The sequence below is a fragment of the Hoplias malabaricus genome, chromosome 16 (genome assembly GCF_029633855.1).
Source record: "Hoplias malabaricus isolate fHopMal1 chromosome 16, fHopMal1.hap1, whole genome shotgun sequence".
Lineage (NCBI taxonomy): Eukaryota > Metazoa > Chordata > Actinopteri > Characiformes > Erythrinidae > Hoplias > Hoplias malabaricus.
Genome location: NC_089815.1, coordinates 24,841,365 through 24,855,620, shown reverse-complemented (window position 1 = coordinate 24,855,620; position 14,256 = coordinate 24,841,365). Strand labels below are relative to the sequence as shown.

The following is a 14,256-nucleotide window of genomic DNA, read 5'->3' as shown; positions in this document are numbered from 1 at the left end:
TTGTTTGTTTTTTGTTTTTTACAGAAAATGTATGAATGAGACCTGGAGGTTGTGGGTTCATGTCATGTTCCAGGTGACTGTCTGTGAGGAGTGTGGTGTGTTCTCCCTGTGTCTGCGTGGGTTTCCTCCGGGTGACTGTCTGTGAGGAGTGTGGTGTGTTCTCCCTGTGTCTATGTGGGTTTCCTTCGGGTGACTGTCTGTGAGGAGTGTGGTGTGTTCTCCCTGTGTCTGTGTGGGTTTCCTTCGGGTGACTGTCTGTGAGGAGTGTGGTGTGTTCTCACTGTGTCTGTGTGGGTTTCCTCCGGGTGACTGTCTGTGAGGAGTGTGGTGTGTTCTCCCTGTGTCTATGTGGGTTTCCTCCGGGTGACTGTGAGCAGTGTGGTGTGTTCTCCCTGTGTCTGAGTGGGTTTCCTCCGGGTGACTGTCTGTGAGGAGTGTGGTGTGTTCTCCCTGTGTCTGCGTGGGTTTCCTCCGGGTGACTGTCTGTGAGGAGTGTGGTGTGTTCTCCCTGTGTCCGCGTGGGTTTCCTCCAGGTGACTGTCTGTGAGGAGTGTGGTGTGTTCCCCCTGTGTCCGCGTGGGTTTCCTCCGGGTGACTGTCTGTGAGGAGTGTGGTGTGTTCCCCCTGTGTCCGCGTGGGTTTCGTCCGGGTGACTGTCTGTGAGGAGTTTGGTGTGTTCCCCCTGTGTCTGCATGGGTTTCCTCCGGGTGACTGTCTGTGAAGAGTGTGGTGTGTTCCCCCTGTGTCTGCGTGGGTTTCCTCCGGGTGCTCCAGTTTCCTCCCACTGTCCAAAAACACACGTTGGTATGTGAATTGGCGACTCAAAAAGTGTTCGTAGGGATGTGTGTGTGTTGCCCTGTGAAGAACTGGCACCCCTCCAGGGTGTATTCCCGCCTTGCGCCCAGTGATTCCGGGTAGGCTCCGGCCCAACTGCGACCCTGAACTAGATAAACGGTTACAGACAATGAATGTATGAATGAACGTACATCACTATCATCACTAATTCTAAACTTTTTTTCCCTGCAGCTGTAATATTAAAAAGGCACAGCCTCCACAAGCTCCAGCTCCAGCTCCTGCTGTATCCTTCGCAAAGTGGAACAACGCCAGTAGAGAGGCAGCCAAAGAGACCAAGGACAACAAGAAGGTTCACTTCAACCTGGAGACACTCAATACTCGGCGCCTCCTTGCCCGAGTGGTGGCAGAGGGAGGTCAGAGCAGTTCTGGGTCGGGGTCGGGGACAGGATCTGGATCTGGCCCTGGTACTGGTGCTGGTGCTAGCTCCGGGACGCCATCTAGTGGAAGTCTTCTATCGCGGGTGTGTGAAAACGGTGGGCCGGTGCCTCTGCGGCCCACCACCCATCTTCCCTCATCTCCACCCCCTGTAACCAGCCCTCCGAGGGATGGAGAACTGGAAGAGTTGCAGGAGAAAATTGAGGAGATCCGTGGTCAGCTGAGGACAGCGCTGGCCCGCAGAGCCCAGCTTCAGACCGCGCTGGCCAAAGAGAGGGCGGCTGCCATTACCACAGCAACACCTGAAGCTCCGCCCACAGTCACAGCCACCATCTGCCGCTCCCTGGTTAAAGACTCTGAAGGGAAAAGGTGATGCCTTCACTTTTTCGAGCCAATGACAGTTCACTGAAGGACAAGTCTTTGATATTTGTCACGTCCAGAAGCTGGGACACTGGTGCTTTCTGTAGGGTTTATTCAGAGTGGACGCAATGCAGTGAAGGACAGAAGACTTTGATGTCTCTCATATCCGAAAGGATTTCCCTCATGCCCAGGAACTTCTGCAGTCTTCATGCTTTGGCATCATTAAGCAAAAAGTACTGTTCTGCTTCCAAGAACAGCTATGGCACATGATGCAGCCCGTTTTCTAAAGAGATTCAGGATTAAATTCAGCATCTCATCCCCAGCCCCAGCCAAGAGAGAGAGCCATGTAGGCCAGTCGTCTTGAGAGCCACGGCCTAGAGACCCACCGTCCTGCAGATACACGGCAAGAGACATCAGCACGGCTGGGTCTCCTCCTCCTCAGTGGCGAGAATGCACAGAATTAGCTTTCTACACTCCAGGGAAAATTCGCTCTCCACTCTCTGCAAACTTGTTTGTCTGATATTGTGGTGGTATAGAGATTCACTTTAGAGATTGGGAAAGTAAATGTGACCGTAATCGGACAATCTATGGAACCAAAAGGCCTCAACATGAAATTATGAGGTCAGAAACAACAACAAAAAATAACAACTGGGTTTTAGATGATTTTGTTCAGTGCACAGGATTTGATCTGAAATTATAGTATGGTGAATTTGGCCTGAATGTTTTTCACAAATAAAATCTAACATAAGGATTAACCGTCACATGAAGTTTTGTATTTATGAACACTGAAGAATACTGTGCAAAAGACTCAGGCACCTAAGAGAATTGTTTTTATTTGAAACACCGTATCTTCTCAATAAGTGTGGTGCCTGTATACAATTATATACAACTGCAATAACCACAAAAACAGTAAAAGGATTTTTGGTTTCTAAAAGTAGTAGCTGTGTTGTGAGAGTGTGTGAAGAACAAAGCTTGTTTCCAGATGTTCTCCTTTTGTTAAATTAACAACACACTTGATTTAACATAAAAAATATTTATTAACTGAAAAAACTGGACTGCCAAGAGGTGTGAAGGGTTAAACCAACAAATTCACAAACACATCACTACTTACTGTAATATTGTTAAATGTCTTTATTCAAATATTACGTTTGTTTGCTTTGTGTTCACAAAGATGCAAACAAATACCCTTTTACTGCTCTGGTAAATCACTTTAAAAAGGTCTTTTTCTCAGGTGTCTAGAACTTTTGCACAGTACAATGTTTTATTATTCATCAACGGTCCTCAAAAAGCCCCAGATGATCCACATTTTTCCTGCATCTCAACACAAAAACACAGACCACACAGAGTCCCTGAGGACAGGTCTGAGGATCGCTGTGACAACTGTTACGACATTCTTGGGAGGGCCTAGTTTTGTAAAACAGGGCAAGTCTAAAATGGAGTCTCGGCCAAATCCCATAATAGACGTATTACTATACATGTCATTCCTGGTTTCTATTAAAAAAGACAAAAAAAAAAAAAATACAAAAACAGCTGTACATTCTAATGGCAACATGCAAAAATAAAAGGTGATTTGCTATATTTCTTGCCACAGATCACACTGCACTTCAAATGACATCTTACACTTGTATTTTAGTTCAATTCTACCTCACATTTTAATGGATTAACGCTGGAGCTGCGCCTGAATAATAACCCTGAACACACCGAGTTCTTCTCTACTGCAGGAAGTTTATGTTATAAATCCGAAACATTACACATTCCAGTGGGAAATTCTGTGTTACGTAACAGTACAAGATTGTTTCCATTCAAAAATAACCTAATGGTGACCATGTTTTGAGACAATATTTGGAGCTGGGAGTAGAAATGTTCAAAACATCAGGCAAGGTTTTGGATCCACAAGAAAAATGCATTGACCGACATCACTCAATACCACTACAGACATTATATAACCAGCTATAACTCGCTTTATAAAATAAGCACTGTTACACTGTAGAGCTCGGAAAAATATACCTTTTAAACCCTTAAAGTCTGGTCCAGCACAGAAATAACCACGAGCAAGCGTTCTGAGTGGAAAAATCCTTTTGTCCATTTATGCATTTTGTTTTTGTTACAGTTAAATACATCTGAATGAAAGAGGAAATCTAGAACTGTGGATTTTCTTCATCTAATAGACCTCAGTGGAAAGCAACTTGTCGTTCTGCATTCTGACACAGAACTGCAAATAGGCACAGAAAAAGAAACAAGAGAACTGATCATAAAAGCTCACTTGTGAAGCACTCATGCTGAAAACTGCTTTCAAACTGATGACATATTGCACTTTTTTTTTTCTTTTGGATAAGACCAACCCTCCCAGAGCCATTGGCATTTACCTTGCCATTTTGCATAGCCTTTAAATGAAAGCCTGCCAAGAAAAGGAATCATACTTTTTCTCCCAGTCTTATCTCGGCCAGAGTGAAGGTGCCTTCATTCACTCACTGCTGGCCCGATTTATTCACCAGAGTACGGATACGTTTACAACATGTACTGAGCTTGTAAAGCCAGGAAGGATTTGTGCTGGTTGGTTAATTGGCTTTACCTGTGTGTGTGTGGTTAGTGTGATCTGTAAGGCAAATACAGCTTTCTCAATTCAATTTCCCTCACTTTTAAAACGAATTACACTCTTTTCTAATGTACAAAACATTGGACAATCAATCATTGACGTTTGATATTTTCTCTACTGGGTACTGATGTACAACTGCACACTTCACAGACTATAAACGTTAGATGTATAATGATATGCTCTTCTGTGACAGAACGTGCATTATAACGTGATTTATCAACTGTAAGACTTGGTCTCAACTTGTTCAGCAGTACCTATAGGTAGAAGTAAGTGAAATGATTTTGCTATTTTGTACTATGCTCTCACATTCCACATTCCATAACATTTATTATTTGGCAGATAATATTCATAAGGGACATTTTGGGGATAGAACCCTTTTTTTTAATGATGTAGTTATTACCTAAATGCTGTGTAATAAGCAAAGAGCAACAAACAAACAAATATTAGCAAGCACCTAAACAACCTTGTAGCGCATTTACCAAATTCATGGGACTAAGGCAACCATCTCAATGCCCTCAAGGAAAACTCCTCTGAACAGTAAATCCACATTGGAAAGAATACAGCAGAGACCTTCAATGTAGAGAAAAAAAATGAAGAAAAATTAAAAAAGGGCCAGATATTCTATTGTAAACCAGAATTAGCTGTACCTTAAAAAAAAAAACCCTCAGATCATGTTCTGTGAAACAAGCACAACAGAGAGTCCCTAATAATCACCTGAATATAGTATTCAATGTTAGAGCTTATTGTCAAAGCACCAGTGACTGAGATTATACTTGTCTCCAGGTGAACTTTTTCCAGATGTGAGTTCTACCTTGGGTTCCTCTGTACACTGTGTAGCCCGCTATTGCATAAGAAACTCCTACATCAAAAACTGGACTCCTGTAGCATTCGTGTTTGGCCTTAATTTAACTGAAATAGAATAAAGACACAATCCTCCTGTACACAACACGGACCGATGCTGAGATCTGAGCGACCCAAAAGGTCAAGAGAATTATTCAGTATTATAATCACTGAACACACCCAGCGTTTCAAGAAATTAATCATCTATCAATCATCTTTTATAAAAGGAGGGAGAAAAAGCACACAAATGCTCTCCAAATTATCTCACCCCAACGTGGTGTCTTTTCAACATAATTCGTGAAGCATCTACTCTCACTTTCAAGTCCCTAAGAAAAGAAAAAAAAAATTCCATCGCCCGATTCTTGGCCATTGCTGATGCTACTCCTCTTCCTCCTCAAGATCTTTCCAGATGCGCTTAGGGTGAAGAAGCTCGGTTGAAGAAGCTGCTAGTTGAAGAGGAAAGGAGGTGGAATCACGAGTTTGGAATTGAGGGCGAACAAGCACCAAGCTCAGGACGGTGCTGTTGTCGGTCCAGAGGGACTTTCGCCCTCTTTCTTGACGTTCCAGTCTAAGGTGCGTTGCCGTGTGTCCACTTCGCCAGTCTCTGCCTTTCTACAGTCTGTGAGAGGAGGCGTTGCTCCTGCTTCATCTTTTTCTCCTCCTCCAGGGGGCCCCAGGCCCTGAGCGCAGCCTCGAATTTTTATCTCTGGATCCTCAGACGAAGTACTTTGACCTGCCTGGTTCTCGCTTCCAGTGCTTTGGCTTTGGCCCTGCGTCTCTGTCGTCAAACTCACGCTTACGGTGGACGACGGGGTCTCCAGCAAGGCACTGTCCAAGTGTGGGCCAGACAATGCCTCGGTTATAATGGCCTCTGTGATGATGGCCGCGGTCTCAGCCATCCAGTTTGGGTCGCTGGGTGTTGCAGCAGTTGGGCTAGGGTTGGGCAATCCATTTGGTGCTTCTGCTTGCGGCTGGACTGGAGCAGGCTGGTGGTCTTGGCCATTGGTTGTAGAGGCTGCGGTGGCGGCTGCGGCTCGTCCGGCGGGGCCCACAGCACTGGTGTTGTTGTTCAGGTTGTCTTGCAGTGCGGTCTGGTTTCCTTGCCCGGCCTGCTGGTTCTGCAATAGCATCTCCTGAATGCGGATCTGCTGCAGGATGGCTGGCAGCTCGTAATGGTGGAAGAAGTAGATCATGGAGTGCTGTGGCAGAGTAGTAAGCAGGACATCAAATAGTCAGCTTGTTTACTTGCTTGCAACCATCATTATAATTTTATACAAATATTTAAAGTAACAAAAATAAAATAAATACAACTTTTACATACAGTTGGCCATTTTACAGTTCACAATTTTATCTGTACACTACCTTTCAGGACACAGAGACAAGGCAACCTAGAACATAATAACTTGTATGCACTGAGTGCTGGAAGAAAACAATGTGGACCCTGTGGACTTTACTAAAAATAACCTTACCTGAATGAAGAGCCAGGATGTGACAAGTGCCAGACTGCTGTACTGCCCATTAAATCGATAATGGTAGGCATAGAATGCAAAATGGTACAGATAAAAGAACCTGTGAAAAAAGGGGGAAAAAAGGCAGAGAAATCTTAGAGGGGACATTTGGGTCTTAAGATAAGTGTCACAAATTGTGAGAACCTCATACAACTGCAAGAGTGTTCCTTCTTTGCCGTTTATGGTGGTATATATAAAATTAGCTGTTTTTACCGTTAACAATAGTTAACTGTTTTTACAATAATTTACAGATGATTTGGCAAATCAATACTTCAAGACACCATGCCCCTAAAACTCATGTGTTAGATGTCGGTTAAAAACACAGCTAAAAGAGTCACGTCTGTTAAAGAATAGCGAATCCCTGCTCTGGGGCTTGAATATGGAGCAGCAGGGTCACCAACTTGCAACAGAAGCTCTGTGAATTCGATCTTTGTGTTGTGGAAATCTAATCTTACACTAGAGAGCTGCAGGGCTGAAGTTTAAAAGGTTTCTGTTCTGAAAACACTGGCTTTGTTCACATGACTAAAGCACTTAGTTGCTCTACAATTAAATATTTGAGGTCATTCCTGCCCACGCTGCAGTAGATGCATTTTTTCCAACTTCAGCTCCTATCTATCAGAACACTTTCCTGCGCTTCTCTACGAATGGACTTTTAAAAGACTTGATGACCATGGTTTTGCTATGCACAAAGATGCTGAGGAAGAGACTGTTGCCATACCTGAGCCAATGACGTTTGCTAGTGTTGGTGTGGCAGCAGATGGCGTCATACTGGTCAGCCAACCACACAATGAGGATGATGTAGAATGCTGTGGTTGTGTCATTAAAAAACTCAGACATGATGGCCTCCATCCCTGCAGATGTGACCGAAAGGAACTTGATACAGCAAGTTTCATTATAATATAACATTTGCTACTATTAATTTGAATGTTACATGACTATATCAAATTTTGGTCTTCACTTATGACCATGTATTAACACTTCACAGTACACAACATTAAGTACACTCAGTGCGATTGGCTGTGACCTACCAACAAGAGCCAGGATTACTGTAAGAAGAGGAGCAGCTGGAAATGCAATGGTCATGTTCATCTCTAGCATCTGCAGGAGGTCCACTGCACACAGAAAACAGGGTCAAGAGCAAACCCCCATTTATACAAACAGGGACAATTCATTTCAACCAGAAAATCATGGGTCATGTCAAAGTGTACAGAGATTGTATATGACATACTGCTGTTTAATTATTCTACACAGACAATGGTGAACTGATCAGTATGAGCTTTCTTTAAGTTTACCTATGAAGACAAAAATCTGGTGGTGGGAATAGCGGAGCAGCATGGAGACAGAGAGAGTCTGTGTCAGGTGGAGAAAAGGGAAAAGAATTCCAATTAAACAGATTCAGTTTCAGGTAAACCAACAAGGAAGTTAGAAGATAAACAGAACAATCATGTGACATCAGATTATTCTGTCTGTCATATATTACTTAAGCACTGTTTCATTATAGTAAGTTTGTCTTGTGAAGTAAGAAACTTACAAATATCACCATAATCACAAAGGCAGCCAGGTAGGAGGTACGTGCCATCCACATACTGACAAAACGGTAGTGTTCTCCAGAAACCACATTCCTTAAGAAACCTAGGCGTGCACACAAATACACACACGATGTGAGTACATGTAGTGCTTCAAAGTAAACAGACATGAACCTGCCAGACCAACATCACCCAAGTAAACACTACAATAACAAATAAATAAAAAAGACTAATTATTACCTTTATTTTCCTCATTTTCTGCTAAGGCCTTTACACTGGACATTAGTATGTCATCATAGCCAAGAAATTCATCTAAGAGGAAGCGGCTAAAGCCATCTCCGAAGCACTGGTCCTTCATTGGGTCTACAAACAGAGAACGAAGATGTTACAAAGCTGTTGTGCAAGATTCTGGAATGGTATTTTCAAACTGTTAAATATTTCCCATCCAGTATGCCATCACAGGCCATAAATTCTGAAAACATTTTAAAGTTTTCCAAGCAATATTTATAACGATTGCCCCTGGTGGCACTGGGTGGGGGGAATAAACAAAAAGACACTTGTTCATGCAGAAAAGAACTGTTCATCTCTGTGATCATTCTGAAAGGTTTCTGACATGCTGTTACCACAGGAGATTCATGTGGAACTCACCCAGGGTAACCACCATGACAGGAATGTTGAGACGCTGCCTTGTGTTTTGAGACAGCCGCAGGAAGCCATACTCCAGAGAATACTCTACTATGTACTCCTCCTGAGGCCACACTAAAAAAGGGAGGGGGAAAAAAATAAAATAAAACACACAAGTCCATCATATTTCTACACAACAAAATGTTTTTTTACTCAACTCATACACTTACTCCACCCAATCACATGAGCTGAAAAGCTGACAGGTCAACTCTGAGACTATAACTATAATATGGGTTCATAGTACATCAAAACTTAACTGCGCTTAGGCAACCTGACTAAAAATGCTAGTTGAATCCCACCCATATTACTGACAACAGAAATCAGCCACACTTGACTTAGCCTGGAGCTCAAATCTAATCGAACTGATCTATAGGAACACTATGACCCTGAAGACAGCTAGTGTGTAGTGCACATACACATACATTCCAAAGACTCTTTTGTTCCAGTACTGATACAAAGCCTCTGAAAATGGCAATGTGCCACTCCAGTTTTAAAATCAGTAACAAAACCTATGGTCCCAGGTCAGCACTATGCAGCAATGAGATATCACTTCATAATTACATATATTCATATATCACATTTACAAACACACACATACAGGGGAAAAAAACAAAGCTGCTGGGATCACACCCAAAGGTTTACTGGCGCTCAAGAAATCTAATTACAGTCCAGGAGTAAAGCAGATCTATAATGGTGGAGCAGGCAGCTGGCGCTACTAGGAATGCATTTCAGCAACTTAAAATCCCTCCTTCCAGTAATCTCACATTAGTTACGAATGCAGTTTCCAAAGCTAACCTGTTGGCACTGATCTGTGACGTATGTACTTGTTCCTGGAAGGACTGAGGGAGTAAGTAAAATAGGGGAGTTGTAAAAAGAAAAATAAATAAATAAATAAAACGAATGCCAGGGCAGGGGTATCGTAGCCAGGAATGGATGAATGGAAGCTAGTGAGCAAGGAAGGCATGAGATCACAGAAGAGGAGGAGGAGTGCAGCAGATGTCTACGGCCGCAGGGTGAAATAGGTAGATATGAAGAAGTTTACCTGTTCGAGTGAGCATCTCAAACTCGGAAACAGTCTCCTTCAGCGGCTGCATACCTTTAGAGGGCGCCTGGCTGAAGGAGAGGTCCTGTGACTCGTTCAGGCCCAAGCCTGGGACTCCAGCACTCAGAGTGGGCTTCAAACGCGGCTCTATATCCAGCTCAAACTGCAGCAATGAGAGAGGAATCGTGTGGTTAAATGAGTTGGGGTGTAAAATTTAAAAAAAAAAAATAATAATCAGGGTAAAATTAGTTGTGGGGCCATACGATAACCGTTCACATATTCGTGTAGCTTACTCTCTGCCCAGGTTTGGAAATAGCTTTGCTTTAAGCAGGTATTTACAGATACTGACCCTCACAGAGCTGTTATCAAACATTTCCACGGTCATCTCCTCTTCCTCCTCCTCTTCGTGAGGCACAGGAACTCGGCCAGCATCTTCTGCATCTCTATCTGGCTCCTTGACCAAACCCTGGAAGCCCTCGGTCTCGTAGAATTGCAGGAATATGGGGGCACGGCTTGAGTTGCGCTGTATTTCCACACGCAATATACCATCGCGTGGCCATTTCTCACGCACATGTTCCAGGCAGTTAATGGGTGATCGGGAAAAGGCAATGTGGATGTAGGCCAAAATGAAGAGCACAAACAAGGCCTGCCAAAGAGAGGATGAGTTTAGAACCAATCATACCCTTATACAAATAATGTTCAAAAATAAAACCCTGGACAAGAAAGTTTTGGATTTTGTATAAAATGTTTAAAAATGAACATCAGAACTGTGGATTTCTCTGCACTGAAAATGTCTGCAAAATATACGAATATACAAAGGTGTTTTACTTGGAAATGTTAATACTCTGTGATAAATATCATGTAGAAGGTGGGATTTCTGTTTAAAATTACATTGCTTAATGAATTCTACTTCATATGAACTATAACAGTAACCAACAAGAAACTGGATATTGATTTTAACTTGATTTTGAAATATATACGAATACAGCTGCTTTGACTCACTGGTCCTTTAAACACTGCTTTTTGTGGAACCCCGGCTGAGTAAACTACAGGCTTACATGTTTTAATGCTGAGTAAATTATTAGTATTACAAGACAAACACACTGACAAGAACATTTTCAAGGATATGTCAATGCCAAGTGCTCAGTGATAAGCAGATGCTGAAAGAACAAGGCTCATTTTTCATTACTGCTTATTTGAGGGAAAAAAAATACCATCAAACAAACTAATAATTTATGGAGATGAAATCAGCATAAAAACAGTTACCTGATTACAATACCACACTGAAACATTGAGTAACAGCTAATGTCTGCACTAAAGTGGTAACCTAAACTTATATGACAACCCGTAATGCGAGTCTGAGGAATCTGGTCTGATACCATCAAAATGAACATACCATCTCCAATACAGATGCCAAAATAATATGCAAGTGCCTGTATCAAGGAAGATACTGTAACACTATCTTGCAAATTACATGTGGTGACAGATGTAATAACTGGTGAAGAGCTATTCCCAGCACCTGGTCAATGAAAACCCATGCATAAAACTGCAGAAATTGAAAAGAGAACATGTGTGTTTGCAAACCAGGTCAGAGCATTAGCGTGAGGTCAAATTCTGCCTTTGTTTTACATAACCAAGAATTACAACCCATCTTAGATGTTGCTGCTCCACTTTTGTCAGCTCCCGCGAAGCATGACCACTACCACATTAAACTTGGCACTGGTTTAACACAGGATGCCATTCTTGGCCTAACCCTCACATGGGCTTTGGGATTGAAACAAGGAATGGACTGAGCAGTGCAAATACACCTGATCATAGACCTGTGTTCTTATCCTGGGATGCTAAATAAATAAAGAATCAGGTCCAAGTGAGTGTAATGACCACTGGGAGTTGCTTTTCCCTGCTGGAAAAAAAAAATGTTAGGACCTTTGGAATTAACTCCTGATAACACTGCTTACATTTTAGCATTGGAGACAAGAAGGCACCTGTGGTAAACAATTATAAACATGTGGAATCAGTTACAGGTTACGTGTTAAAGCATTAGGATTTTTACACTGTATCTACAACCAGGAAAACACACAAAACACCATTACGGACTACTGGACACCAAGAGGAAACAACAGACACCTTTCGGGGTTTCTATGCTTTTTTCCCAGTGGTTTTGGTTGGGGAGGGGTTTGATGGAAATGAATTAAAGGAGATGTACCTTCAAAAGCACGAAGAATTCAAAAATCCGCCGAAAAGACGGCGGGAAGAGCCTGGCGTAGGTGACTGCCATCTTAAAGAATAGGGCATGGAAAAGGCGGTCCCGCACGTTGATGAGCGGGTTCTGGTTGAGGTTCGGGTTGCGGATTCGGTTCGGTCCGCCATTGTTGTTCAGCGGCACGTTGTTGTTGTTGAGGTTGCCCTGGTTGTCTGACATTTCTCACCAGTGTCAAGACTTTTAGACTTCAGGAGAATGTGATGCCCATGTAGCTCAGGCAAGGAGCCACGAACGCAGACAAACTGACAACCAGAAATAAGCGAGTAACACTGTGCTGAGGGGGAAGCCTGGGCCTGGTTAAAATAACGCTAGCGTTAATTCGCAGTTAGGATTTTGTAGTTTATATGAAAATGCACCAGACTGACGTGTTAGGTCTGGGTTCTAGCTGATAGCTTTGCTGTGACATGAAGCGCTAGCTCTGACGTGTAACATGTAACATTGACTTAGTACGTTAACTTTAACGTTACACAAGTTTTTCACTCAAAATGAACACTAACGTGTATGAACAGGAACATGTCACACAGTACAAACCTGCAGAAAAATCCCCAGACTCAATTTTACAGAACACCTAGTTAGCATATCTAACGTTAGCATTACTATAAATCAGCTAACTCGCATTTGTTATTTTAGATGATACCAATTTGACAGTCTCTTCATATTCGGTTCGTGTTGCTGGACGCTTACTGGGGAAGCTATGTCGTTTAATTATCAAATTAGTGACGTTCCGTTAGATAAAATCTTCCCCAATATTTTCTAACTGCTCGTTAGCTTTAGCCGCTCGCTCCTAGCCTAACGAGCTAAGCTCCAGCTCCAGACTCCCGTATGTTCTGCTTCCCAAACCACCTCCGTGGTAAATAAACCGACTCCGACACTGAGACTCCACATTAAAATGTCCAGAACTCTGAGAAACACAACGTTAAATAAAATCCCACGAGAATATTTTTCGACCGACAGGACCAACGGCTCGCATCTTATAGCAGAGGTCCCTGTTTACACGACCATTTTCTAATCCAGGCGTCTCACTTTGGGAGTAACGAGACTGAAGAAGGCGAGAGGAAAGACAGTCAGGCCGAAATGTTAGACCGCGTCTCTGAAGCAGAGCTCTTTTTACAGCGCCATCTCTATGTGGGACGACCTTTATAGCACTCACACAATCAGCTGTGGGTCTGCGGTGACCAGAGACTGTAAATAAAATATACCCTGACCAGGCAAAATATTAAAATCACTCATGGGATATATATTTATTGTCAATTTAAATAAATACAATTAAATGAATGAATAAATAAATAAACAAATAAGATCCACTGAGTATATACAGGGGTTGGACAATGAAACTGAAACACCTGGTTTTAGACCACAATAATTTATTAATATGGTGTAGGGCCTCCTTTTGTGGCCAATACAGCGTCAATTCGTCTTGGGAATGACATACACAAGTCCTCGACAGTGGTCAGAGGGATTTGAAGCCATTCTTCTTGCAGGATAGTGGCCAGGTCTCTACGTGATGCTGGTGGAGGAAAACGTTTCCTGACTCGCTCCTCCAAAACACCCCAAAGTGCCTCAATAATATTTAGATCTGGTGACTGTGCAGGCCATGGGAGATGTTCAACTTCACTTTCATGTTCATCAAACCAATCTTTCACCAGTCTTGCTGTGTGTATTGGTGCATTGTCGTCCTGATACACGGCACCACCTTCAGGACACAATGTTTGAACCATTGGATGCACATGGTCTCACTGGTGCAATGTGTAATTAATGAAGATTGGCCACCAGACTGCTCCAATTTAGCCATGAAACCTACCACACTACAATGACAGGTGTTTCAGTTTCATTGTCTAACCCCTGTAGGTGCACACAGTAACTCCACAATTTACAGATTGCTGCCCACCCATTTTTACGTTGGTAGCCATCACGGGGCAGGTATCTCTTGGGTGCTGGATCATTGTAGCACTGTAGTGATACTGATGTGTTGCTGGTGTGTTAGTGTTTGTCAACACAGCAGTGCTTCGGGGTTTTTTAAACATAAATTGAATATATAGACTGGATCATTCTGGTTGGTGGACTATTATCACTCCAGCATTGACTTTGAAGTGTTTAGAAACTCCAGCAGCACAGTTGTCGGATCCACTCCTACCAGCACAACAGACACACCACCATGCCAGTGTGACTGAAGTGTTAAGAACAATCCCAAATATAAGCTTCATAGG

At 42.8% G+C, this 14,256-nt stretch overlaps 2 protein-coding genes across 3 annotated transcripts in view; one reads left to right on the top strand and one right to left on the bottom strand.

The window, feature by feature from the left end:
• The window catches only part of grin3bb (glutamate receptor, ionotropic, N-methyl-D-aspartate 3Bb), a 71,844-nt gene extending 69,690 nt beyond the window's left edge, over positions 1-2,154 (top strand). The window contains exon 9 of the mRNA XM_066646996.1: positions 1,027-2,154. Coding sequence (XP_066503093.1) covers positions 1,027-1,603 — 577 coding nt within the window. The 3' untranslated portion in view covers positions 1,604-2,154. The remainder of the gene's footprint in view (positions 1-1,026) is intronic.
• Positions 2,155-2,380: 226 nt separating this feature from the next.
• tmem259 (transmembrane protein 259) lies at positions 2,381-13,164 on the bottom strand. 2 transcript variants are annotated; one of them, XM_066646997.1, is made up of 11 exons: positions 11,993-13,164; positions 10,136-10,432; positions 9,787-9,949; positions 8,709-8,819; positions 8,301-8,423; positions 8,066-8,166; positions 7,827-7,884; positions 7,563-7,646; positions 7,253-7,385; positions 6,496-6,595; positions 2,381-6,225 (listed from the first exon to the last, which is right to left on the bottom strand). In XM_066646997.1, exons 1-11 carry the CDS (start codon positions 12,206-12,208, stop codon positions 5,536-5,538), a joined length of 2,076 nt encoding a protein of 691 aa, XP_066503094.1. In that variant the 5' UTR covers positions 12,209-13,164; the 3' UTR covers positions 2,381-5,535. The 2 variants fall into 2 exon arrangements, with proteins under 2 accessions (XP_066503094.1, XP_066503095.1); XM_066646998.1 differs by having other exon boundaries at positions 9,841-9,949; positions 11,993-13,163.
• Positions 13,165-14,256: the final 1,092 nt, after the last annotated feature.

Bases quoted from the DNA above. Each gene is read 5' to 3' on its own strand.
- tmem259 (XM_066646997.1), bottom strand. From the start codon at position 12,208: ATGTCAGACAACCAGGGCAACCTCAACAACAACAACGTGCCGCTGAAC. The intron at 7,885-8,065 runs GTAAGTTTCTTA...CACCTGACACAG, and splicing joins TTGTGATTATGGTGATATTT to ACTCTCTCTGTCTCCATGCT. The intron at 7,647-7,826 runs GTAAACTTAAAG...TTCTGTGTGCAG, and splicing joins CCAGATTTTTGTCTTCATAG to TGGACCTCCTGCAGATGCTA.